This window comes from Cystoisospora suis (genome assembly GCF_002600585.1).
Source record: "Cystoisospora suis strain Wien I chromosome Unknown contig_1632, whole genome shotgun sequence".
NCBI classification, from domain to species: domain Eukaryota; phylum Apicomplexa; class Conoidasida; order Eucoccidiorida; family Sarcocystidae; genus Cystoisospora; species Cystoisospora suis.
This window is the reverse complement of record NW_027154432.1, coordinates 36,674-63,962: the sequence shown is the minus strand read 5'-3', so window position 1 is coordinate 63,962 and position 27,289 is coordinate 36,674. Positions and strand designations below refer to the sequence as shown.

The window sequence follows — 27,289 nt, the reverse complement described above, 5'->3', positions numbered from 1 at the left end:
GTGCCGCGTTGCATGCAGCCTTCATCTTAAGAAGCGGTTAGTACCTTGGCATCATGGCGGGTCAGTCGGTGGCGGCTGCTGGTGGTAAAGCTATTTTTCTGTGGTTTAGCTAGGACGGACACTCAACCATCTGAAAGTTGCTGGCACACGCCGTGTCCCCGTGGCAACTTTGCCTTCACGCCCCTTCCGACTCACTTTTTTACGCGGGCTCGCCCGGTCGTAGCTTGAATAAGGATGGCTTCCCGGTCTTTTGCAGCTCGACCCACGCTGGTTGTCACGTCTAAGCTTCCGATGTGAGAGTTTTTACCTGTGTGCCGTTGCGCGTAAGCGCGTAAAGAAACAGGACCATGAATCTGCATCTCAAGCCCACTTACGGTGTTTTCGCGGTAGGCTTCATCGTGATTTTCTGATTTCTATCTTGGCGTCTTTGCCTGCCTCGTCTCTATAGCTCCTTGAACAATACGGCGGCAGTGCAAATGCAGGGAAAGGTCCAGTCATCGACTGTGCAGCCGTGAGCATGTGCACGGCGGTAGGCGCGAAATCCGGCCTTCATACACATTCTCTCCGCCGGAGAGAAATGTTCACTTCCTACTGAGAGGCCCAACGCTTTACCGTCCTCACGTACTCGCAGGCTCTGTTGTTCTCAGTGCGGGCTCCACTTCTAGTCTCAGTCTTTGAGCCAGCGGGATCCGGTCCGTTCTGGGCGGCAGTTTTTTCTCTCTTGTTTGTTTAGCGCTGGGAGAATCCTACATCTTCCAAATTGAAGGTCGGCCCTCTCAGATAGTCGTCTTTGTGGCTCAGTTTCGGTCCCTGTGCCCCGGCATCGCACTGCTTCAGTTGTCTGTCAGTTGCACGCATCGCCTTTCGTCGCTGTTGCCATCAATCTCCCGGCAATGTGTCTTCGGAGGGATTTACCAAAGAAGTTACACGGTCGCCTGTTCTTCACCAGTGTCCTACTAGCGATGCTTCCAGTTGGTAGCAGTTTACAGACTACTTGTCACTGCTCGCGGGAGTTCATGCATGTTGAGTTTCCCAGGATGGCAGTTCGGCGTACCCGTTGGTGGCTCGCTTGCTCAACCCCTTTTCCGTCTTTCTCTGTGGCCCGCATCGGCTGAGTCAGATGGTGCTGTTCGTAGCGCGAGAGGGACTATTGGAACCCATCCACCCGCTGCGCGCCCTTAGTACGTGCAGACCGTCGGGTCCTGATCTAGTACAAGAGCAGCCTGTCTTCGCACGCTTTCCTCTGTTTGGTTGTACGTGGTCCTGCGAGTTTCTGCTCCAGGGCACGCACGCTTCTCTCTGTTAAGTCGTGCGGCCTGCCGTTTGCTCCCTTTCTCTTCCGACAGAAGAACATTTTCTCTTTGTTTGCACTTCACGTGCATTCTCTGTCCGCCTTGTTTTTTTTTTCTTTATGGTGTCGCATCGTGGCCTTCGCCCCAGACCTAGTAGTTTGCTAGAAGAGTGTTGTAACTGTCACGATTCTTTGAGACTGCGTCCAGCCAGAAGAGAAACGTCAACCGCAAGCTTCGCGATGTTGACAATATACCCTGCGTGTTTGAGAGAAGCAGTGTGGTGGAAAACCTCGAGTGCTCACCAGTCTTTTCTGTTTCTCTTGCCCCCCTCGCCTCTTTCATACCTAGTGGGAGAGGCTGCGCTCTGTTTCAAGAGGATGTTATGTTCTGCGAACTTCTGAATTCTAGGGAGAGACTTCTTTCTGGGGACTGCCCCTTTTTCGCGTGTCCCTTCTTAACAATCTTTGCCCAAGAGAGGAAGCGTTGTCGGATTTTGCGACCGAACAGGGCGGGAAAAAGGAGTCGGGCGTGAGGAGCCTTGTACTGGGTATATCACTCTGGTACTTAACGAGGTCTCCAAAATCGAGTCTTGGACAAAAAGGACTTTTCTGCGGCAAAATGTATGTTTTCCCGATTTGTGAAGCTCCATGAAAGTATGAAAACTCACACGTATCTGGATCACGTCGCCTCGGCTTTTGCCAAGTGCTGCTAAGGGGGGAGATCCCGTCTGTTTGTGAACCCGTCAGTACTAGATATCCGTTTCTCTGTCAGTAATTCCTGTCTTATATGGAACTCCTTGTCTTACAATAGAGTGAGTGTGCGCGCAGTTTGAGGCGGCGAGGCTCCTCTCTTCCAGGCGGTAGAGGAGGAAAGGTGAAGTACGTCGCCTTTACCCAGGTGTCGTGAAGGGTTCGGCCGCGCTTGCGTTTACCAGGCCTAACGATGTGCTGTCACGTTGCTTAAGCGTCCGTCAGGAGGCTGCACATATATAAGGTTCCCGAGGTCTTTGACCGCCGGTGACGGGAGTAGCCATCTTCCCGGTCGTTCAGACGCCCGGGTATGGTATTCTTTCCTGTGCGCGCGGCTGAAGGTCCCCGCAGTACTGGAGTGGCGCAGTCAGCTGTTACTTTGGAGCACCGACAGGTTCCTTTGTTAGTTCGACGCGAAGAACATTTGGAGACAGGGGGTTGTAGCGACGTAAGCCCGATGCGGCGGATCAGTCCTGACCCGAGTTCCCTTGCGGGCCGAGAGGGAAAAGCATATCCCGGCCCGGACGAATATGACAGACTAGAAGGATACTTTAGTGAACCACGTCGGACATTCTCCATGTGTTCTTCCGCGGCGGACGAGTCACTGTGGTCTGCGCATATTCCTGGCGGTGTACGGGTACCGCCGAGCTTTTATTGTACTGTGGGGGATCAGCTGCGGAGTATACAGGCCCTCTGTGACAAGCAAAAAGCCCAGGCCTTGAGGTCCCCTGTTGAAGGTACGTAAGCATACACACGCATATACACGTGTGTGTATAAAGGTACTTGACATACAATAGCATGTGGCAGTATAGAAGCTCATACAGCTGTTTTCCGGCTAGCTCCACTGCCTTCCGTTCCGTGTTCTTCACGAGCCTCATAGTCGGTCATCCGTCAAGCCGGGTATGTTAGATAGATAGATAGATATGTCTTCGGGTACATAAACGACCTCAGAATGACGTATTCGTACATTCAGCCTAGCAGACAGAAATGATGCGCGTCTGTTCATGTTCACATCGTAGCAACGTATAGGCTCTTTCTCTGCGTTTCACGGGTCACCGAACCTTCTGGACTCTTGGTGTTAGCTATATATATATATCCATATATCTATTTATCACAGACCCGGCTTGTATGTGCACACAGGCAGACTATGCAACTCTTCGTCTTCATCATAGGCAAAGCAGCAAACGTGCAGGCGCCGTAGGACATGCCTATCAATGTCTTGTCTGGCCTATGTTCGGGTGTGGCTGCGTCGTATAGTCTCCACCCCCCCTTTTAGTGCTCGGAGTGAGTCGTCTGGAGGTATACTAAGAGTCGCACCCTTCGCAAGATGCTTATTCTTCTTTTGTCTCTGGGACCTCTCCCGCCTCTCTTAGCAGAGAACACTCTACATGTTTTTTGTCTATGTCCTACCTCATTGTGTCTAGATGTCTTCCTGCGCCCGTTTTTTCTGAATGTTTCCTTTTTCTCCCCAGCGGCATGTAGCCAAGACGCTTCAGTTCTCTCCTTTGCGCGTTCCTTGGCCGCGACACTCTCTTCTGCGCTTTCGTCGCCCTTGGTCCTTGTATGCGCGTATGACCACGAGACCGATGAACTGTACTGTTGCCCCGCTTCTCTACCTCTTCACGAGCATGGTTTCTCTTCGCATGCATTCCAGCAGACTTCACACCGTCCCAACAGGCTTTCGTCTTCCTCTCCACCCGTCTCACCACGTGGTCAGGTTCCGTCGTCATCTTCGCCTTTCCGGCACGGTCAGAACCCTGGGCATCTTTTCCCTTCTCCTCCAGCTTTATGGCCAGGATCCTCTCGGACCCCCCTTCCTTCCAGTTTTCCTCCATTCCCTTTCTCTGTCCAGTCTTCTCCAGATCGTCTTCTTCTGTGGGGACGTGGAGGGGGCCCAGGCCCTCCGCCTTTCTTTCCTGTACATCTCGGGGCTGCAGCATACCGAGCTGCGGCCGCTCAACAATTGGGCCTGGCCGGAGTGCCAGCGAATGATATTGCGACGTATTTTGCCCGTCCGTTCTCTCCTCGTGTATCCTTTTCCCTCTTCGACATCCGAAAGCATGACGTAAGAGCTCAGGACAGGAAGCGTAGCTGCGCTCAAGAGCCCCCATGTGGTTTGGAAGATAATCGAAAGATCCAGACGAACCAGACTCAACATGGAGAAACGCTGGAGAAAACTCACCAAGAGGACGAGGAGAAGAAGAAGAAGGCCAGCAAACGTCGAGGTTTCTTCAGTAGGCGGAAAGAAAAGGAGAAAAGCACTGAAAAGGGATCGTCAGCTACAGTCGGGGCTGAATCGTCTTCACCGGGTGAAACACCACATGCAGTTACAGGAGATGAGAAGGACGCTGAGTCAGAAGGCATACCAGGGAGACCTCAAGACGTCGGAGGCAAGGAGGATGCGACCAGAAATGACGCAGGAGACAAGCCGACTGCTGCTAGTGTGGGAGAGCAAGACGATCAGCCTGTGTGGCTGGCGAGTTGGCAGGAGGAAGAGGATCTCATTGGTACGGCCGTCTTGTTCTCTCTCTGTTAGAGACGGGGAGGGAAGGCAGTACAGTCTCTTTGTCTGAGTGTTGATCGGCTGTTTTCCTCGGTTGGTCTTTCTCTCCGTTTTTCTCTTACACCCAGGGAGAGCGGGTGGCCACTTTATCCTCCTGTCACGGGTGTGTGTGCGTATGTTGCTCGTTGTTGTTTGCTTTTCTCAGCCTGGCAGCTTCGTCAGTTTCTGCGGTGGCGTATGCTAGATGATCGATACGCCGCAGATTCGGTTTCTTTCTCAACGTCGAGATACCCCCGGTTAATGTCTTTCCAGCGTGGTGTTTTACCGCCATCATCTTCTGCGGTAGGCGTTGTTGCTGCTGCGACTGTAGAAGGAGATAGTGGTGATAGTGTAGGAGGGACTTCAAGTTCTGCTCGGGTTCCACACCCGTCAGAGAAAGATGCGAACTCTCCTTCTCATTCCAACGCCTCGGCGGTTGTCCCGAGCGGAGGGGGACGACTATCTTTAGCCACCGCGATGGTTGAGAAACAACACCAACAACCTCCGACACCAGGCTTAGTTCCGCGTTCGTTCGAACGGTTAGGGGGTGTCGGTGACGCGCTACACTCTGAAAGTGCGCGGGGAAGAAAGACTTCAGGGGGAGAAGGAGGACCTGGTACTGCTGAATTGCCACAGAGCGGAGGAAGAGGTCAAGATGCGATACGGGCCACGACAGGAGAGCAGGATGAAGAAGAAGAGGAATTGAGGATTCTGTTTTCTCAGGAAAGAGAAGCTCTTGTTCTCTCCCCTACAAGCGGGTGCATTGGGCGGCTCTTTCAGGAATGCAGAGATCGCTCTGCTGTAAGTTTTTAGCAATTGTCCGAGCAGCAGCGGCAGCAGCAGCAACTGGTGGAGCCGTTTTGCTTACGTAGTACGAGGCAGATGAAGAGAAACCGAATCAGAAGAGGTTTCCTATGGTGGCATGTATCCCCAGTCTTCCATTGGTTTGCTGTTGTCCATGGAGCAAAGCAGAAGCGAACGCTGTTGTTCCGATAGAGGACTCCTCAGAAGAAAGGGCGTCCCCTGGCTCTGTAGTTGTCTGCTACCTCAAACTGGTGCGGCTGCACACGGGGTACGTCTCAGTCCGGGTAGCAGCGAGAACCACGTGACTATTATGTTGGTGTTGTTGTTTGCGTGCCGCTCTCTTCTTCTCTTCTGTTCTGCGGCAGATCTATCTTTACGATTCGACAACAGACAGTATTGTATGGCCTGAGTCTGCCTCAGCCTCTGCACCTGTCGAATACTCGACCAACACCATCGTTCCTCAGGCGTCTTCTCAGACTAGGGGGGGGCCATCGTCATCATCGTCGGTTCCTCAAGTCTCCTCTTTCTCGAACCTCCCCGTGACACCTTCACCTTCTTCCTCCTCCTCCTCCTCGGGAGTTGGGTCGTCTTCGTTCGCTTCCTCTTCTAACGCCGTTCATCTTCAGCAGCCCGCTTCCCGTTGTGATTCGATCTCCGTGTCTACTGCTGCTGCTGCTGCTCCCACCCGTCCAGAGTCTTCCGGACCACCAGAGGAGGATGTCCCTCACATACGTGTCACCGGTACGAGTGAAGCAAAGTCAAACGTAGGAGGTACAGGCAGTTACGCGACAACTGCGATTCCCGTTTCCTCAACAGGAGGAGAAAGTGGGGGCTTATCTGCTGCTGCGTCAGCACTACCTAAATTGTCGAATAGCCATCCTAGTAGTCCTTCTTTTCCACCTCCCCCGCTGTGTCTCTTTGTTCGTCGTCTAGAAGATCGAAGTGGAAGTCGGTTGTGGCGATGGATAGAAGACACGCGAATCGATTATACACTCCCCTCTCAAAAGAAGCGAAATTTAGCGCCTCTTTCACAAGTAACACATGGACCTTTCTGTCGGTTCGCTGATCGACCTTGGGCATCGTCTGCATATGCACATGGTTCGTTAACAAGCCCTCCGCTAAGCGTAGCAGGAGGAGGCGGTGAAGCGGTAACACCTCCTCCTACTTCTCCTGTTCGAAATGGATCAGCTGATTCTCCAGGTCCGCGTAAGAGTGGCGACCGCGGTGGAAGTGGGGGACAAGGAGGGGGGGCAACAGAGTCGAGTGTTATCAATGAGAAGGGCAAGCCTAAGCGACATGGCTCTCCACACAAAGGTTTCTCCTTTAGTCCATCAGGACGAACTGCCGGCTTCTTGAAGACATTAGCTGGATCTGTTGTGCCATTGAAGGAGCCGACGACAGCACTTGCAGCACAACAGCACGCAGAGGGACGGCATTTGGTTGTGGGAGGAAGGACGGAGAGCGGAGCTAAGTCTAGCAGATATAACTGGTTGAGGGTGATTCAGCGGAAGGAAACGATCACGTCTCTGTCGGCCAGAAGCACTCCAAGAAGTGCGAGCTGGGAAAGTGGAATCAATGTAAGCAAACACCTGGCTAAGAAGAGAGAAGCGAATCTTGGTTTAAAGGTAGTGTTTTGCTAGCCACTGCTTCCTATCTTACCTGCTCAGATCAGGTCGAAGTCTGGTTGCTCTGCCTTTGTGCATATGTTTGCTTGGACGTGTCTTATCACTTGGACGGTATGCCATTGTAGCTGGGTGTGATCTCTAGTGGTATGTGGAAAAAGACGGGTATGGAGGTATTAGTTGGTACAAGAAACATATATATGCGTGCTTGTATGTACTATATCGGACAGCTACGAGCCACTGGTGGAGGAAAGCGGCGGAAAGGGGGTCCTGAGTGGCGACGTATCAGCGGAGAAGAGATAGAGCTTCACAGTCCATATGTATATAATCAATCTTGGAGTGCAGGGCTGCTGGATGTCTTTTACGTTGTGTTGCTTCGGGGCTGTAAGATAGCCGTATTTTTATGTCTGTCAACTTCTGTAGCTGTAATCTGACGGGACTGTCATCTCTCTGGGGAAACTACGCCACAGATCACATGCGCTTGCCTTGTATCGCCCTCGTATTCACAGTAGGCATGTTGAAGTGGCTGGCGTCCTGTTTGAGAGTATAGAAAAAGCTATGGACAGGCAGATCTGTCCACTCCTTGGAGATGATGGTGTCAAACTGTACATGCGTTCTTTATCTAGGTGATAACTGTAGTTGTAGAACACCCCCTCACTGTCAATGCGCAGACGGCGCATTGGAGTTGTAGGAATGCGATACAGATAGTGGGCGCATGTCCAGTGACAGCGAAGTTGCTATGTTGGGTATAAGCTACACTACGTTATCGTCTCGTTATATGCGACTGTGGTGTTTGATCTTTGCAAACGCACGCTGGGGTGATGAGTAGTCGAAGGAGCTCGGGAATGCCGATGTCGCTTACCTAGCTACATGCAAAGAGTCAAAGGTGTACATGCCTTCTTTGCCTGGGGAAGTACCACTTCACCCTCCACACGATGTGCAGGAAGTAGCAGCGGCAGTCACCGGAATGGAAAGTCATCTGTCGACTGTCCTCTTGTTCTTCTCATATATGACATCGTCCCTGAAGTGCTCTTTACTCTCGTGGAGCTTAGCGCCCCGTGTCTCTTTGTTTGTCGGAGGGCTCTTGTAGGACAGAAGAGTCCTCCTGTGTCTGCGAGAATTCAGTTGTCTCTTGAATCTCTCTTTCAAGAAACTGCTGTAATGTCTCCCTGACAGCGCATCATAGAGTATGCGGACGAGTCTAGTCCATGAGGGCAATGGCTTTCCACATGAAACACGGGAGTACGTGTGATGATGTTTCCTCATGAAACACCTAGTATGCAAGGTGGTTTAGACCTGCCGGGACGTAGTTGGTTTTCTTGCTGACCTCCACTCTCTCTCTATGCGCTTGGCCGCATGCCTTCCTTGGGCTGTTGTGCCGTCTTGTGTTTTGTCTATACTCCGTGCCCTGTCTCTGTTAGGTAGAGACGCCGAAGCGATCGGAGACACTTCCAGCTCGCATTTCCCCCTCTCCCTCATCATCCATTTCACGTGCCTCTCAGACACCCTTGAACTACCCATTGTATCCGCTTCATGATTCTTCACAGCCGCGTGTCTCCTCTCATTCCCTTCCCTTCCACTCCCTTACATCATCCCCCTCGTCTCCGGGAGACGCCTCCGGAAGACTCGCTTCCCCGCTTGTCTCATTGTTTTCTGAGTACGGGGTGACTCCTCGTGCATCTTCAGATGCTGCGAGTACCTCTTCTTCACGTACTTTTTGCCTCACGGGTCGAACCCGTCGGTGTATTTCTGCTGGTGATCTATATGAAAAGAACGCGGTAGATGAGGGAGATTCGATGAGTAGTAGCAGTGAATTTCACTATGGCTCAGCAGGACACGATTTCTGCCGTCCAAGGAGAAGACCAACGGGCTTCTCGTTGATGGCTGGCATATTGCAGCCAGGTTGTTCTGTCGATGACTTCTTTTCTCATGGAAGGGACAGCCAAGAGAGTCTTTCTTGTAACGGGAAAGGAAATGCCTTACGGGAGGGGGGGGAAAGAAGAAATTACTCTAAATTTCCGAGCTCGTGCGCCTTGTTGGCATCTCACGTCAAGGCAGCGAATCGAGTCCGCAGGTTCTATACGAGCACTCTTGTATTGGCTCCTAGACAAACTTCTTCCATCCGCCGAGCCGTTCTGGTGTCACCTTCGGGCGCGATCACACGTCATCGCGAAGAGAAGAAGGACAGGAAACGTAAAGAAGTCAGGGGGCAGAAGTTGGGAGAAACCTTTTCACCAACTAGGCAATCGTATTCACGCTGGGTATCTACACCGCCGGCGCATATGGCGACGTGGGATCATCGAGCGTCCTCTCCACTGAGAACGCGCCGTCGTCAGAGTATTGTGTTGACTTCCGGCGCCTCTATATCTCGTAATCCTTCTCGTTTTTCTCGGCATTCTTCCACTCCTTCCTCTCCTCGCTCACTGTATGCGCCACAGCTCCGCATGCGTTCCAGGGGAGATACTGAGAATGCTGTCCCTACCGCTTACTCTTCACCTTGTCGGCGGTGGACGTCATACGTACCTTCGTCTAGCACGCCGTGCTTCACAGTGCCACCGCCCTCGCCTGTTTCAGCTCGAGGCCATATACCAGTGGCTGCGAGCGCCTCCTCTATCTTGTCTAATCTGCCATTTAACCGCCTCCCCCGTTCCGACTCGAGGGATTCTCCCCCAAGTAGTCGTCATCTTCATGCTTGTGTACAGACCGAGAAGGGCTCTCCACTTCGGTCGCAGTTGAATCACAAAGTCCATCGAAATGTCGAATTTCATGTGCCCCCCTCATCACTTTCCAGAACGTCACGAGAACATCTTGTCTCCTTGTCACACTCCAAAGCAGCAAAATCGGTGGTGAGGACTTCCATTGAGGAAGTACCTGATAGACCTGAAAGCGGGGGTACTTCCCCTCCGTTGTTGGGAGGCCGACTGCGTCTTCGGCGATCGCGGCAGGGTTGTCTACGGATGAGATTACGACAAGCAGCGACAGGAAGAAGAGCGAGACAAGCGCGCTGGCCTAGAGCCCATCTTCTAAGACAGAAACAAGCCCAAGCGTCTGCACCGTTGGTAGGACATACGGGTGACTGAAGGCGGTCAAAGTGACGTCTCCCAACTTTTTCGTGTGCGCTGCATGCGTAATGTTTTCCACGCGTCTGTTTCTCACGTGGTTGCCGTCGGACATGGCTAAAGAGTCGTTCGACAGGCTTCTCTTATACCAACGTCGCTAATTTTTCTATTGTTGGTGTCTTTTTTTGGAGAGGCAACCTTCTGTAGTCATCGGCACTAAGCATACAGTATGACAGTTCAAGACTTGTGTATTTCAGAAGTGTAAGTGTATTCCGTACTGAGGTGCGGGGGCGGGCCGATCACAAGACGACTGCGGATCAGACAAGAAGAGGACTACTAGTATGCGTGAGTTCTACTCCTCTCTCCGCGGCAGTGACGAATGCCATTACTATTTCTCTATTTGCATAATCCGTCCTACTTTTTTTTTTTAGTCGCTCGGAGTGGGGACGGCCACTAGAAGTAATGAAATGTCTGCAATCTCGTAGAGATATCCCGCGGAGAAGGATTCATTTGCCTCTACGGAAGTACAGATAGACGGTCTTGGTGCCACCCGCCGCAATATATACACGGTAGATTCCTCCCGTGTTCGTTGGTGACGTCCCGCTAGGCTTCTGTGGCGTCAGGAGTGAGGCTTTTGACTCGGCGGGGGTGTGGGCGTCGAAGACCCTTGCAGCAGCATGCCCCATGCTATCGCGGGCGGGTTCCTTTTTTTTTTCTCAGGGGGCTCCTTTTTCTAGAGGAAAAGCAAGCATGCAATTGTGCAGCGCTGCTGTTTCCCATTATCCTATACCCCCCAGCTCTTTAGTCTCATTTCTCCTCTCTGTGATATAGAGGCCGTGGGGTGGTCTTCCCGTTGCCTGTGTCGTATCTGTCTTCATTTTCAGGAGGAAGGGTGTCGGTTCGTGTCCTCTTAACCGCACAGTGCTTTGGCTGTGTTCTTTTTTTAAGGGGGGAAAGCTTACTACTCTTTGTTCGCATAAGAAAGCTACTGCATGGCAGGTTCATGTTTAACCTGCTTGATCATATACGTACATATATGTCTGTTTTGGGGTTGGGAAATGCTATGAGAGAAGCGACATATGGTGCGACTCTCGGCTTCACTTTTTTCACACAGGCGCCGCCACCGGGGGTGCCACGTCTTCACAAGCTCAGTGAGATTTAGCGGCCTCGCGCTGTCCTGGTATCGGCAAGAGAAGAAAAAGATGATTGCTGTAGCCACCGGATTGTCGGAGGATAGCTAGGTCACAGTTATCACCATCTTCTAGTATGAGGGTGTGGCTCTCGGTGTGTTGTCTTACTCTTTCAATGGAGAAGAGCGATGTCAGCGTTCTTCTTTTCTTTCGTCTTCACTCACTCCTCCCCGCTTTGAACTTTTCTTATCTTCGTCTCTCCTTTCTGTGGTGGGTCGTGTTCTCTAACTGTGCTCAGGTAGCTGGAGGGGGAGAAGGACTTCAAGTTAAAGATTTTGGTTCTTCTTTCTCAGGGACAGCTTTAGGTGGAATTGCTGCGGCATCGGCATCTAGTACTGAATCTCGAGTGTCACGAGGCGAGGCTGTTGGTAATCATCCGAGCGGAGCAGGAGGGGTCGGTTCGACCACGGGTATCCAGCGAGAAGATTCTTCTCCTAGTCGTCAGCATAGTGGTCCTGTAGTAGAAGGGACTTCTATGCTATCAGAACAGTGGAGATCGGTATCTCCTCGAAAGAACCAGCAGTTACTTGGTGCGGGGGCAGAAGTAGAAGAAGTTCAAGCAGGAGTCCCTATGGGGCTAGTTATATGCGTTCAGCCGCTCTCTAGTGGCGTTCTTGACGGGACCCAGCAACAGCTCATGGATGCCTTGGGAGCATCTGTAGAGCAGTTACTCCTAAGTGTCTTACAAGTGGAATGGCTCCGCAGAGATCGCACCAAGAAGGCTTTACAGCTTGAACTTCATCGAACAGTTTTCCAGGTAGGTCATAAACAAGGCTCTCTCTCCCCTGTGTACAATAGATCTCTGTGTGAAGACCCACCCGTCTGACTGGCTGCATCTATGCAGGCTGTGCTTCGCTCCAAGAGCCTGCTTCGAGTTAAGGCTCTCGGTCGAGAGGAAACTGCTTCTTAGGGCATACGGCTGTCTGCTTTCTAGTCTGTTGGTGGAGAGTTACAGTTCTTCAATGGCTGTATCAGCATGAATGTGGGATGCAGACGGTAGATGGCTAAGCAAATGACTTTGGGTGTTGCTGAATATGAGGACGTCAAGCTACGAGGAACTTCTTAAGGAGAGGGAGTGGGTCATGTGTTAAGCACTACCGACGGCAAGGAGGAGCCGACAGGTCTTTTACCCGAGACTTCAGACTCACGCTAGGTGTTGATAGGGATGTCCTTAATCAAACAAGACCAGACGACTCATCGGTCATTAGGGGAGCGTGAAACCTGATTGATTCCTGAGAATAGCATTGACTTCTCATCGTCATCCTTTCACCACGTTTCTCTCTCGAGTCTCTTCCTATACGCATTGATAGCAAGCGCGTGTCTAGAATTGAATCGACGCTTATCTACATCAACGCTAAACCTGTCAGCGATATCTCCGTCGGAGGGGATGTCGAGCTACAGTACATCTTAGTGATGTAGGATGATATTTCTCTGTAGATTGCATGTAGTAGATGTCTTGAGTGAAGTCTTTGGTGTGTGTTATGCCGTAGGAAAGTTTGAATCCCGTCAAGAAGGTGGAACGTCTTCTCTCTCTTGTCCATACGACCCTCAGTGCTGAGCAAGTCGCTTTCTTTATCGTTGATGCGCAAAATAACTCCTTTGTCTGTCTAGGCGGCGCGCTGAAGTAAGTTGAGGTGGAAGTCTTTTGAGAAGTCTCCAACAATCCAAAGGTTTCCTAAGGTGTCTTTGTGAGTCACTTCTCTTCTTGGCTTTACATACGTCCACACCAGCTTCTGTTTCATTGTGTATACCTGGGTCTTTATGAATGAGGAAGGCCTTTCTTGACCTAGAAATACAGTAGACAATACTGTCGTTTCTGTACGAAGATACACGCATACCTACATACTGCCGCTCTTCTATAACTCATATACACTTAGACGAGGTGAGTGATGTTGATCGTCTGCGGAAAGTAGGGAGGTCTCTTCTGTCCGGTATGTATGAAGAGTTCTATACATTCCAAGGAATTTCTCTTTCTATCAGACAGGGGGACCTTTCTCTCGTGTATTGATAAGTCTGATCTCGTTACTTTGAATATATCTGGTTGCTCGTCTCTCTTATGTCCATCTACAGAGCAAGAGGACTGACGCTACCCTACTCACATCCTCTCTTAGGTGAAGCAACTCGTCAGGGAGGACGGATTGTTATCTGCAACGATGTGCCTCCGGGTCTCAACAAAGAATATGATAGTCTCGCGATGATCAACACACGGTGAGGGGCGGCTTCTTCTTGTTGTTGTTTCACATCAACTCGCACTAGAGGTGTACTACGTATAGAGTGGAAAAGGGCACTTCTGTCCTGTCTTCTGTGGATCTCAGGATGGGAGCAGATTATCTCTTGATGTCTGTCTCTTATTTGTTCGCTTATGCAATGAATCCCATCCAAGGTTCGCGTCCTTTTTGGTCTAGCAAAGAAGAAAGCTCGTTTTCTTCTCGTCTCTCAGCATGGAGATAGCTACTTGGGGGGTATTACAGATAGTTTCTCTAGAAGAGCGCAAATCACCACGACGGACCTACCATGCGGACGTGCATTCGTCGATGGAGCGTGTCATGATGCTTCTTCACTTATCACAGAATGGGGAGTGACGCCTGAGAATAGTAACTAATCCTTCTTCTTTCAGAGCTTGCAACTTCACACTTCTATTTGTGTGTTCGTTCACTTCTCTCCTAGTGCGGTAGTCTCTTTTTCACTTTCCTCCCTCTCTCTTACATGTCCATCTTGCCTCCTCCTCTCCCGTTGACTATTGATCTATCCTCTGTTAGATGTCCATGCCTTTCTTCTCTTTCCAGGGCTGCCGTGCTTGTACCTCTCCTTAACGCTCAAGGATTTGTGAAGGCTCTTCTCCTTCTCATCAATCGTTGTGTGTGTAACCTCCCTATGGCATATTATCGTGATTCTCCTTCTCCGGCTACTCCCTCACCCTTGCATCATCCCATGTGGGGTGGAGGGCCTTCAGCTCGCATGCATGCGAGTGTCGGGGTCCCAACAACGCCTGACGGAACTCCTTTACTTGTTTACTCGCCAAGTGCACCGACTGCAGCATCCCATACGCGACGAGACACTCTTGAAAACTTTCTAACAGGAAATCCTCGAGGCAGCTTTCTTCCTCCTGGCGGCGGTAATAGTCCTACAGGGGGGCGCGGTGGAGGTGGTTTAAAGAGAGCATCGACCGATCTCAGTGCAACGTTGGGAAGTATCGATGGAGGGGGGGGGGAGTTTCGATGTAGTTGTCCTGCATGCAGTCCACTGGAGAGACAGCGCTTATCATATGGAGATCAACTGCTTCAGTCTTTATCTGTAGGGAATGTTCTCAAGATTTCACACAAATTTACCAAGTAAGGAGGGAAGCGAAGGAGACGTCGTCTCTCTTCAAAAGACGAGTGCGTGATGAGAGGGCATCTTTGTCAATCGAATCAGTCGAGGTGTATATCTACCTTTTTCCTATTGACAATATCAGGTCATGAGATGAACAGAAGACATCGATATGTATATATATATATATCCGTTGGTGGCCTTCTGTTTCACGTGAAGTGGGAAGACGGGACACCTAAAACATATCTCCGTGTGTCTAGACTTGTCTGTCAGCTATGAAGCTATGAATTCTTATATTGTTGAAAACAGAGGTTTGTCTCTCTCTCCTTGAGTTTAGAGAGGTGTGTGTCTTTTTCTTTACATCACGAAAGACAGAAGATAGGCCACGAGGGTCGAGAGGTTGTCCTTTCACCCTGTGCTTCTATAGTAGGAGTTTGGTGGTGACGTGTGCAACTGACTCTACAGGAATAGCCAGGAGCAGGAACAGAATCATCTTGTCTCTGTTAGAGCTTCCTTTCTATTCTAAGGCCTAGGAAAGAAGGAACAGTCTACCGTGATGTGAGAGCCTTTCTCTTCTATACAGTCATTCCTCCATGTGACCGATATGAGTAGGAGACTGTATGAACGGTCTTCCTAGTTTTACGGTTGTCGTTTACAGGAAGGATGGAGTAAGGATATAGACTGAAATTTGTCTGTATCTTTCCCTTCCACTTACATACAGAGTGTCGTAGGTATATCTACATGTTATGCATGGATATATAGACATACTCATTTCCATATACAACATTTTTCGCGAGGGGATCGCTGCCGCTAATAGAATGAAGACTGGTTTCCTAGACAGGCCGTCTCTCACTGCATTACTAGACGATTGAGAGAGATTCCTCCTGTGTGCGTTCATCACATACAAAGAGCAACACTAGGTCTTCAATAGCAACTCTTCAGCGTGAAATTTGTTTGTTCCTCTTAATGCATGCCCTTTCAGAGACAAGTCAGTCAGAAGCTAGCTAGCGCGTCTTGAGACCATCGAAATCACTAGTATCGAAACGCTTGTTGGTCATTTCTTACATTCATTCTCCATACTTTTTATGTGTGTATCTCTCCCTCTTCTTTCGGCCATCTTCTCATTCACTCTCTTCTCGCGTTGTTTTCTTTCTGCCTGTGTTGAACTGTTGTCTTTTAGAGAAGATGAGGTGTATCTACGGTGTATTCAGTGCGAAATTCAGAATGCACTCGGGGGAGCTCTAACGAACGTGTGTGTCGCCGGAATGACTCTGCTTAAGCCCATGGTGACGATGGTTTCTTATGTGGTTGGAGAGAGGGATAATGCACTTCTTCGACCTTCTGCAGATGCAGATCAGGTGTTAGCTGAAATTCAAGTAGGTGCTCTTGATCGAGTCTTCTCTTCGCTTCCTCTTCATCTTGTTCTTCTTCTCCTTTGTCGTCTTCGCCTGGTATCTTAGAATGTAGAGAGAACTTCTTTGTCTTGCGTTTTGGAGGGTGGATTGGTTGTCATCGACTGTCTGTCTGCTCGATTCTCATGAGGAAGTTTCGATATGTGTAAGGAAGTGTGTTTATATGTTTGTATGATGCATGCATGCATAAATCTACTCGCACCCCACACCTGAGCAGCGTGCATGCATGCATACGTCTGTTTTTGCCTTTTCGTTACCAAAACTTCGAGTGACAGGTGCACGTGTTTGTCCTTTCATCTTGGTCTGTGGGATAGTATCAACGTTTCTAAGGATAGAGACGTCAGCTAAGTATACACGGAAGTCGATTTCTGAGAGCTTCTTCCATGAAGTGTCTCTTTTCTTTAAGTGTATGCTTTCTTATCGATGCCGCAGAATGTCTATAGTTGGTACTGCTGAGTAATACCACCCGTCCTGCGACATTCCGCAGAGACGGCATTCATTATCAGAAACATCTCGCCCGCGTGCATGCACACGCACATATATATACGTGGTGGAGACAGTCTAGGGGTCTCATACCAAGGCTACTGACATGGAGTTTCCCTGGACCTTAGCCTGTCCCTAGTCTAGTTTCTCTAGGGTCTTCTCTTCATCCATTTGAAGGACGTCTCATCACGATCACCAGTTTTACGTGTGTATGTATGCATGTATGTATGTGTGTATGTATGTATGCATGTATGTATGTATGTATGTGTGCATCTATCTGTATATGTCTGGCTTTGTCTACCTAAGTGTTTCTCTCTTTATTCTATGTGCGTCTGCATCTATTTCTCATATCTCTTTGATACTCAGCTGTATCCGTTTTCTTGCGCCCGTGTGTCGTATGTGATGTGTATGCTGTCCATAGACCATTGTAGAAGAAGATAAGAGACAACTTCTTCGGCGCCTTCGTAGATGTCAGTCACTTGCTCCTGAGTTAGATGAGCTTGCAGGGGGACTTAGATATCTCAAGAGAGCAGGTGTCTCCTCACCCTCTTCCATGGCATCAGATGCAGAAGGAAGAAGAAAGAAGAAAGGACGCGATGAAAAGAATCTAGGAGATGAGAGAGGATTTCCACGTCGTCGTGGCATCGAAGAATCTAAGTCAATCTCACTCATACGATCTTCACGTGGAGGTGGCTTCTTCTCTACAGAGGATGGCGATGTTCCTCTTCTACCTCATTCGGTTTCAGCGGCCTGCAATGGATCTCTAGAGAGAGATGCTATCTCCGCTTTCAGAGGTGAAGAAGCTCTTTCATAAAAGATATCGTGCGTGTATCTCGCATGCACGCTGCGAATGGATCAAGAGCTTCTCACAATTCCCCAGTTGTGGGAAGCTCTTGCTAACCCTAAAGCTTAAGCTTTATTCTGATCAAGTGGGGTCACTCCCGAGCATAGATGCATACCGCCATGCTAAGGAAGTAGACTCAGCTATCGAAACCAAGCGATACCTTAATACGAGTTCCGTGGCATTCAGCAAGAAAGCAAGCCTTCGTCAAGAAGAGTGGGGTGGTGTCTCTCCTAGCGATTGATGGTGAATCTGTAATGAGTATATATAGAATATCTAGCATATGCTTCTTGTAGACACATATTGCATGCATGCGCTCTGTCCTATGATATCTTCTTTCTTAATAATACAGGCAGACCCCTGCAACAGCTTTTTATCTCGATGGGGTTTCTCAAGTCAGTTCTGTTGGTGAAGGGACGAGAGTTTTTCTTTCTTTCTTTTTGCTTATTAAAGTTAGGCATAGCAGTCGTCTATAGGATCTTGTGAATATCTATCTATCTATCTATCTCACTTGGAGAAGATCTTTCTTGAAGAGAACAAAAGAAGAATGACGTACGTACGTAGGAGGACTTGAGATGGTTTAGATAGATACCGTGAGGGCTGTAGATATACATGCAGTGAACGTAGACCTCCCTGCTCTTCTTTCCCTCAGAGTGCGAACTGTCGTAAGACTAGAGAGAGAGGAGCCTCTCTTGACATTTGCGGCATTTCGCTTCTACAGACTTTCTACAAGCAAAGACGTCAGGCACTGTACCTCGTGCATGCGTATGAACTAGATATCTACACCTTTATCATCTACAGCAACGATGAGGTGTCATCAACTTGAGAGATGACCGAGGCTCTCTTCACTTGCGAAGGGAGAATGAAGGTGTACACCAATGACACCCTTGCTTGAAATTTCTTCTTCTTTTTCTTTTCGCCAGAGAATCCTTAAGTTTTCTGTCTTCGAAACATCCGTACATACATCGCGACACAGAGGGTACAATGGTGGTGTGATGCCTCTCTTTCTTTTTTTCTTTCTTCGCTGTTTTGTTTTCTTTTTGTTCTTTTCTTGTCTTGTCATCTGTATGTGCTTTGTTCATATGACTCGTCACCATGTATATCGCTGTGTGTCTCTAACAGACTACAGCGGAATGCCTTGGTCTCACTCTATGACGACACGATACGGCTCAAATTTCTTCTTTTATTTCTTCTTTCCTGTCATAGACATGTTTGTTTCTTTGTTTCTGTCCCTCGTGAATGGTCTGGTTTGTGTGTCTAGCCCAGCGCATGCCCGGCGGCATGCCTTGCTCACTGCAGCGATACAATACAGCGCCATGTCCCTCAAGGTCGTGGAAGTTGAAGAGCCGCGACGGGAGTTTCCCCTGGTCCGTCTCAGCCGATACAGATGCAGAGGGAGAGACGGACTTTGCTCTCCAGAGTCAGCAAGAAAACGGAGTTGAAGCCGGGGTGGTCGTAGGAGAAGGTACCCCCCATGGTCGTGATATTCTATCTGAAAGAAGCGTTCTCTCGCGCTATCCTCGTCAAGGAAGAGGAGGAGGAGGAGGAGGAGAAGAGGAGGAGGAAGGCGGAGACGATGGCATCTTGTTCCGAAGTGGAACTTTTTTTGGCACAAGAGATGAAGAAGATGAAGAAGAAGACGATAGGAGGGGATTCACCCCCTCACAGGGGGCATGGCGCCCTATGGCGGCGGCATTGAATGGCTATGCAGAACAACGCGCTGAAAAGAGATGGATGACGATGACTGGAGCACGTGGAAGCGCAACTCTTCGACATGCAGACAGTGAAGAGACAGGAGGAGAGGGTGGGAAAGGAAGGAAAGGTGTGAGTGAAATCCTGAGGAAGGGGCAGACGCCTGAGGAGTCACGAGATATGAGAGTTGGTGCCAAGACCGGTCTACCTCCGGGAGCATCTATTGCAGCAGTGCCTGTTGGGAGAACGAATACAGCATTGTCTCAGAAGACAGTAGGGGGACATAGAAGAGTCACACGACGTAGAAGAAGAGCTTCATCCTTACCAAGTCTTGTCTTCTCCGCGGCATTAAGTAAATGTGAAAGACACATGAAAGCAATAAGAAAGGATGTAAGTTCGAGGGAGGGGGTGGGTCATAAAAGGTATTAAGGATCGAAACCGTTGTCTATCACTTATGATGGGTAGACTCGACCACAATACCTCTCTCTTTCACATCATACATAATCCTGCTTGAGAACTCCGCTGAAGTGGATGTATTTGCATGCAGTCGTATGCTCATCTTCATACGTGTGCGGTTCGGTGTCTCTGAAGATACTAGATGATTTGGATCCTTCAACAACGGATTGATGACTCTCAGGTGTCCCTTGTGCGGAGTCGAATGGAGGTTTCTAGAGGAGAGGATGAAGGATGGAGAAGAAGATCATGTTTCATAGATATCTTGAAAGAGAGAGATGTCTGTATATTTGCAGTCATTCCTAGTGTTAAAAATCCTCACAGCATGGATGGCATTCTCGAGGTCTCCAAATATCTGTTGCCGGGCTTTCGAGTGTGCATGGAGTGCATTCCGCCGATAGAAGCACTTCGTATCTATCATCAAGTGCTCCTCTACAGCGACCTGTCTGGCGTGGAGAGGAAGGCTTGCCTCTTGAAGACTGGGGGAGACCTTGGGATATTCTTAACCTTACAGCAACTTGTCTGTCTTGTCACTGGAGTGTCTCGTCGGTTGTGATGTGGGGCGTCAGACTTTTTGACTTTTTCTATCCCAAGTACGCATGGTGCTACTTTCTATAGGTATTGTAACTGAGTCAGTCTTGTGTTGTCTGCAGTTCCCCATACACGTCTATTATCTTTTTGTCCCTACATTGACAACAGTTCTACATACATGTATATATACATCACGTAAGTGTATATGTGTTTACAGCAAGTAAGTCTATGTGTATATACCCAGTAAGTGTGTATAAGGTGTCCATATGTATATAGTCACGTGAGATAGAAGAGAAGTCCCCCCTTGTGTGTTGTTCTCTTTTCTCTCGCAGTTGATACTAGCCCAGTATCGAGGATGGAGTTTAGATGTCTGGCGACGGAGCAGTCATGATATGGAGCTTTTCTTTCTTCTCGCTCTTGATGACTTGAGGTTACTTGAACGCAAGGAGGAGAAGAAGCTCAGACAATTCTTTGCTACAATCCGTGATGGGTATCATACCGACAACCCCTATCATAACTTCTATCATGCTATACATGTCTTCCAGGTATTGTCATAAAGTCAGCCCAATTTCAGTCAGAACTTCTCTCTGACGTGTGTGCTGCTTCTCTCCTCAAAGGGTCTCTTGAGGTCTCTAGGAGGGACATCAGACGGGCAGAGGGGGGAAAGGGGCTGTGGTGGTGGTTCTTGTTATAATTATGGATGTCTTCGTCTATGCTGTCGATCCTATCAGGACTCTCTCGTAGCCAAGATAACTAGGTTGAGTGGCGGGTTAATCTCGATATGTATTATGCTTTTTCTGCCGCGGATCGCTGCATATATGCATAAGACACCTCTATATCTCTCGCTTTACTCCATGTCTAAGTTTGGTGCGTAGGAATGTAAAGAAAGAGAAGGGGGGGGAGGCGGATTCTTGTGTATCGACGCGGGCGACTCAGCGATGAGGTATGTTTGGAGTTTCTATCTATTCTTGAGAAGTTATGCTTGTGTATTAAGTATGTTGGATGCTTTTCATCTTTTCAGATGTGCTGGATGTTCCTCTCTGCCTGTGGGTGTCGGAGTATTCTGAGCTCTGTCGAGCAGCTTGGAATTCTCCTTGCAGGTAGGCATGAGCTCTCTTCTCACGGAGTGACGAAGCTTCCTTGCGTCTTCGCAGCCACCCATATTCATAGTCTCTGCTCCTCTCTTTACCTGTCTGGAATACATGTATGCTGCGTGTATACAAAGATGTCTATATCTATTTCTTCCTATGCTCACAGACTAGGGGGGGCTCAGCCACCCCCAGGCCCAGCGTACAACTCCCTTGTACGTTCAGGTATATATATATATATACATATATGTATCTATAGATGTATATATCACATATGTGCATGGGTGTATTTGTGGAGTTGTTTGCGTTGGTGTGTTACGTGTTCTTTCGCTTTGTGTTGTTCTTCTTCTTTTTTCTCTCTATACTCTGAAGAAGGTCTGCCATCCATAATTAATTTCAGCTGGGGATGAATTTTGCTTCTGTGTTCCTCTAGTGTCAGACTCTCTTCTGCAGTTCCATCCGAAAAGAGACAAGATAGCATAGCATTAGTGAACAGCTTCCAGCGAAGAAAATAGAATCATTTACTCGTATATAAGACCTCAGTATGGATGTTGAAGATGGAGGAGGCGTGTATGTCTTTCTCTTTCTGTGTTGGGTCGTGGACGGGCAGCTCTTAGCCATGACGTTGATCATCCAGGAGTAAACAATGCTTTCCTTCGAGCTAGCCTCCACCCCTTGTCGATCATGTATAACGATAAGGCTGTCCTTGAAAATCATCATGCGGCATTTGCTGTCCGAACGTAAGTCTCAAAAGATCTTTTTCTTTCCTCGGGAATGAATGCAATGAATGACACCCTTGTCCACTGCATACCTATACTTGTCTCCTCACTTTAAGCAGAATCGGAGTTTGTCGGGACTGTGGGTGTCAGAGATGAATGGGTGCGTGACGTTCTTGTTCTTTATGAAGGAAAGAGCTGAGGGAGGAGAAAAGTACAAGGTGTGTAGAAAAGGTCGGGAGACAACCGAACTTACATACACACACACGCATATGTACATGGTGTACTGTATAGACATGGGTCTATATGTATTTCTTGTGCTCTTGTCTTAATGAATTTGTGTTGGGCAGAGATGTATGAGCGAGTGAAGGGAGTCCGTTGGGACAACATCTCGTTCGGAGAGTTTGTGTATTTCACGTGAAGTGGAGAAAACTCAGTGAGAGAGATGTTTGCCTTTCCATGCTCTTGCCTTGCGCGCCCATGCTTCGTTGTCATCACATGCTCCTCTGGGTGCCTTGAAGACGTCTGGGTTCTTCATAGTCAAGCCTCAAATGCAGCCAGAAGAGAGGCTCGGATACATTCATGTACGTCGATACATACATATATGTATATATATACATAGATACATATGCATATGCACTGATACATGTGTACATATACACACGTGTCTACGTATATATATATATATATGAACAAGGCCGTTGCGGATGGATATCGTTGGGTGACAATACTTTGACGATACAGCCGTGTCATCCTAGCTTGGCTGCTCGCATGAGAGATAAGCAACAGATTTTACCGATTCCAAGAGAAAAGTAGCAGCAGACCGTGTAGCAAGGAGGACCGTATTCAGTCGGCGTCTCCTGGTGTATATACACTTCCCTTGTGTTTCTCTCCTCTGTTCATCACTCTTCTTTTAGCCTTATGGAGTTGAATATGTACGGCGCTGGAGAGCGAAGACTTCCGGACTTAGCGGCGGCTCCAGGTGTGGGCGGCACAGCAGGGGGTGGGGCACCGCTAGGTAGTCGAGGCGAAGTCGATGATCGAATTGTAACATCCTTTGCTGAGCTGAGAAAGATCGTCATTCAGGCTATTTTCTCAACTGATATGGAGCTCTTCCGCCAACATCATGATGCTATGAAGCGTCGTGCCCAGATGAAAACAAGTGCGTCTAGTAAATAGGATGGCAAGAAGAAAGAAGAGCGGTTGGATAGAAAGGAAGACGCACGGGCGGATAAAGAGACAAAGAGAGAGAAGTGCATGCTGACGGGTGTTTGGTTTACATAAGGTGAAGGGACCAATAGTTACCTTGGTCGTGGAGGATGTTTCTCGTTATGATCGGTTTCTTGAGAAAGTTGCCTTCGCACCAAAGATACTTCGTCTACGGACGTATGTTCATCTATTTACTCCAGAGATAGCACGAGAGAGATAGATTCATATATATATATATACATATATATATACGTATGCCTTTCTTTCGGGTATAGGATTGGTTTATCGGTAGAGAGATAGGCGGAACTTTTTTCTTTCTTGGATGCTGACAACTTTCTCGTTGTCCCCAGGGAGCCTTACCATGTGAATGTACACTCGACGCCTACAGTCCGCTGATGCCCACAGCGCCTCAAGGGGAAAGCGATAGTGAGTGAATGTCTAGTGGCATAGCCATATCGTTCGTCTGTATAGGAGGGGGCGGCTATTTGGGTAGCTAGCTCATCTCTCGCTTCGGTATGTCTTCCTGGTTCGTGTCTACATACATGCGGGTCTGAAAGTGCTTCTGAGGTCTACCGCATTCCACCGCCCGCCCGGCTTGGCAAGCGTCTCATCTTCCTTCGCCCTTGTTCTCTCATCTTGTATGGTTTGTCGTACAAAACCAGCTGAAAGAGAAGAGCTAGGAGGCGAGGATGATCGATCGCTGCTTGTCACGTGTCTGATCCATTGCGCCGATATCTGCAATCCCGTTATGAGCGGCGGTAGAAATATTCAGTGGGCTTCTCTAGTGACACAGGAGTTCAACGCACAGGTGGACTTAGAGAAACGCTGTGGTTTACCTGTCTCGGTCTTCATGGATTCTAGGACAGAACTCCAGAGGTAAGCCCAGTCGGAGAGTTGATGCTGTACGAAGACTTCTCGCATGCCTGCATGCATGTTGTATAGTCTAAAGTTTCAAGGAGTCTCGAGGAGGTCAATGAGCACTAGGGAGAATGCGGTTGGCTTTCCTGAGACAGGGGGGGGGGGGGGGGGAGGCGTTAGACGAGTGCATTTTTGCCTTCGATGATGGCAGTCTGTTGTTTCTTCTCTCGTGAGACTTTCCTAGAGGAGATAGATCCCTTACAGATAGCTGCTGAAGAGGAGGAAGTTTCTTCTCTTCTGAGGGTGCGGTCTGGCTGGGAGATCCCGACGCACTCAGATGATGGCGTTCTAGTCGGGTGACTGTCCAAGTGTACAGTGACAGGGTCCTTGTGCATCATGTGTCTTGTGTACATCTACCTATCTGTCTACCTATCGACCCTTCGATCTATCTTCATCTGTCTATCTATCTGTCTTTCTTTAGTTTATTCATCTGTCAGTGTCTGTATCTAGAGAATGCGGGTGGAAGCTTGTCATTTGCTGGCAGCATGCATGTGTAGACGCCCTCGCGTACGTAGATGCTGAGGAGGTCTTCTCGTAACTATTCCTGGAGATAGGTATAGCTGAATCTAGTCATGAACATATCTATATATATGTCTTGCCTAGATTCGCCTACCCATTGAGGAACTGCCTTAGTTGTCTTCGTCCGTATTCTTGGGCCTCATTTCATCTGCATGCACACGTGTGTCTATCCCTCATAGACGTGCGTCGCCGACCCTCATCCATCTTACTTAGTTATGTGTCTCTTCGGGGTGGATAGACAGGAGGACGTCCCGTCGACGGATAGCTTAAATGCAAAACGTTTCAACAAATGTGTGCAGTCTGGGAGGTGCGAAATGTCTGGTTTTTCCTTCACGAGATTGAGCGTTGTCTTCTTCTTTTGACCACCATTCTCATCATGGATGACGTTTTCTTTGGCATCGCTCTCTCTCTTTTCTGTTTACAGGACTCAGTCTCAAATAGGATTTCTATCGTTTGTCGTTCTCGACCAATTCAGAGCCTTAGCCGACCTCCTTCCTGCTGTCTCTGAACTTGTCGTTCAAGGAGAGAAGAATCTGGACATGTGGCAGCAGTGTCTCGACGCTCTGAAAGCCGCTGAAGAAGCACAAAAGTCAGTGGGTTCTGTCTCCTGTCATGCATGAATGCTTCTTAGAGAGTCTTGGCGGGGCTTTATATCTCGACACATGAAAAAAAACTGAAATATTTCTTGTCAAAAGTCGTTCACTTCCTCTCTCTCTGTGTATCGTAGACATATTATGACTAGTGTTTGTAGTTAGTACGGACGCGACTCCGCTGGCAAGCTTCGTGGAGTCCTTGCTGCTGCCCCTGGTGAAGCTATCTCTGCTCTTCGTGCATTATGTTGACCCTCTACCTTAACTAACGGTGTGGGTATAGAATAGTGTTGAATGAGGAATGAGAAAAGGTTACGGCAGCAAGATGGGGGCCAGTCAGCGATGTTGACTCTAGTGACTGTTCAAGCTCTTCTTTCATAACGTTATCATGACGCTGCATGGTGTAGCTAGGGTGCTCCTTATATAGGTTGGTAATGCCTGCTCTGCAAGGAGGAGAGGGAGAAAATCAACTGTTTTCTTTCTTTCATTGAGAATGCAGACATTGTGAGGAGTGTATCCTGTTGGTTATTATTTCCTTTAAGCCTTCTTTAGCGAACAGGAGTGGAAGTCTTCCTCAGAAACTTCGCGTGCAGCTTGTCCAGCCTTTTGATTCACATGGGGATCTCTCTTTGTGGAATCAGGGAAGGAAGACCATGTGAGGAGCTGCCAAGTAACTTTTCTTTCCGTTTGAAAGATCTGAAATTCGAGGGCATGCGAGGCGTCAAGTGCTTCGGGTTCATACGAAGGTACGTTGTTGTACATGCTAAGAGAGAGGTAGCTTGTCTTGTGAGCTTCCCGAGCTGCTGCTCTAAGGTCCTCATGAAGGGGGGGCGTCGTTGACTTGTTTCTGTTATCTACTCGCCTGGGAAATAAGACGATTTCTTTGTCATGCTTATGTTCGCGGGAGTTTCTGCTCGATGGAACTTCAGTGGTAAAAACCTCGGTCATGCTTCTTAAGTGTAACAGCTCACATCCCCAGTTCGTACGACGGTACGAACTGCCGTGGATCTACCTATCTATCTATGTGTGTACTTGCATGTCTTTTCTTCAGTCAGGAATTTGACGGGTACAGACCTCCAAGTCTCGACACGTAACCCACCGCCGCAGGAGTGAGGATGAGTAGAGAGAATGATGAGAGCTATGGAAGACCGACCCCCTGGAGCGGCGAATGGAGAACTTTTTTTCCGACAGCTGAGATTTTCAAGGGTTGAACTACCACTTGGTTCCGCATGTGTGGGCTCACGCGCACTGTTTCCTCCTACGCGGGCTCTGCTTTCGTCGTTTGTTCCACTGCGTGGCAGGAGTCCGCGGACTCTGCAGTGCTTCGGTTTTTCTTTTTTTCCGCAACACCACGAGTTTTGAAGGAGATTCCTTTCCGAGTGTGGCAGTCTGCAGTGCAGGGTTGGGTTTGCGGAGCTCCTGACTTGAGCACGTCTGTAGTTCCCGCCTACCCTCCCGCCAAGTCGGTTTTAGCCTGGCTGCCTCTGAGATATGCCAGTTTTTTTGTGTTGCCTCTTTAGCGCTCGTGTCGGTGTGGACCGTTGCTGTTGTTGTTGGTGGTGGTGTTGTCGCTTGTCTCCCTCATTCTCTTTGGTTGGTGTGCCGAACAGGTGATAAGTGAGATCTTTGTGAGTGGTAGGACTTGTGCGAGTGTGTGTCAGTGATGACTTTCGCTTGGTTTTTCATGAGAAGAAGAAGGCTTCATAGTAGTTAGCAGTAAGCACCCTGTCTTTTCTATTTTTCCAGTGTTTTTATCCGCGTCTCTTCCGAAGTCCTGCTGACCATGAATTGCATGTATCGTCGTGTAGTTCGTCTACAGGAGGCAGCAGCTTGGCCTCTTGCGTTTGCCTGCGATTCCGATTCTGTTCCGCCCAGATCAACTGACTTGAAAGACTCAGTGCTTCTTCCACAGTCGGTTGCAATTCAACACCATGACCCGAGAGACCAGCTTTCTTCCGCATTGTTTTGTGTCCACTCGATCGCGGAGACGAAAAGAGTAGCTAATGAAGGTTCTTCCCCCCTAGTGTTCTCGTTGGCGGTATGTTGATCCAGCTGCGTGCATGCATCGCGTGCCGGACTCTTGGTGAACAGATCAACTCTCTGGTGTGGTGTCAGGGTTGCTTTTTTTGGCGCTACTTCGCCGTTGGAACATGTTTCTCCGGTGGCGTCTTTTTCTCTCATGGTACAATGCTGTCACAGCTGGCCTGGAGTGCAGACTGCAGGCAACCGGAGAAACTTGATGCAGCAAGTGTAGTTTTCTCTAATACTTG

General features: G+C 48.9%; 1 protein-coding gene across 1 annotated transcript; it reads left to right on the top strand.

Moving 5' to 3' along the window:
• The first annotated feature begins 43 nt into the window (after positions 1-43).
• Positions 44-27,289, top strand: CSUI_003602 (3 5 -cyclic nucleotide phosphodiesterase domain-containing protein). Its single transcript, XM_068063798.1, has 20 exons — positions 44-2,778; positions 3,514-4,548; positions 4,750-5,384; positions 5,753-6,964; positions 8,431-10,068; positions 11,497-12,015; positions 12,749-12,882; positions 13,329-13,466; positions 14,045-14,590; positions 15,748-15,943; positions 16,884-17,256; positions 18,565-19,385; positions 20,312-20,524; positions 21,001-21,079; positions 21,678-21,807; positions 22,701-22,945; positions 23,655-23,868; positions 24,854-25,018; positions 25,519-25,674; positions 26,071-27,289. The coding sequence occupies exons 1-20, from the start codon at positions 2,352-2,354 to the stop codon at positions 26,111-26,113; spliced, it is 8,919 nt and encodes a 2,972-aa protein (XP_067924224.1). The 5' UTR covers positions 44-2,351; the 3' UTR covers positions 26,114-27,289.

Excerpts from the sequence above, each read along its gene's own strand:
- CSUI_003602 (XM_068063798.1), top strand. The coding sequence starts at position 2,352 with ATGGTATTCTTTCCTGTGCGCGCGGCTGAAGGTCCCCGCAGTACTGGA. Across the intron at positions 12,016-12,748 it reads TTCATCGAACAGTTTTCCAG|GAAAGTTTGAATCCCGTCAA; the intron begins GTAGGTCATAAA and ends GTTATGCCGTAG. Across the intron at positions 15,944-16,883 it reads AGGTGTTAGCTGAAATTCAA|ACCATTGTAGAAGAAGATAA; the intron begins GTAGGTGCTCTT and ends TGCTGTCCATAG.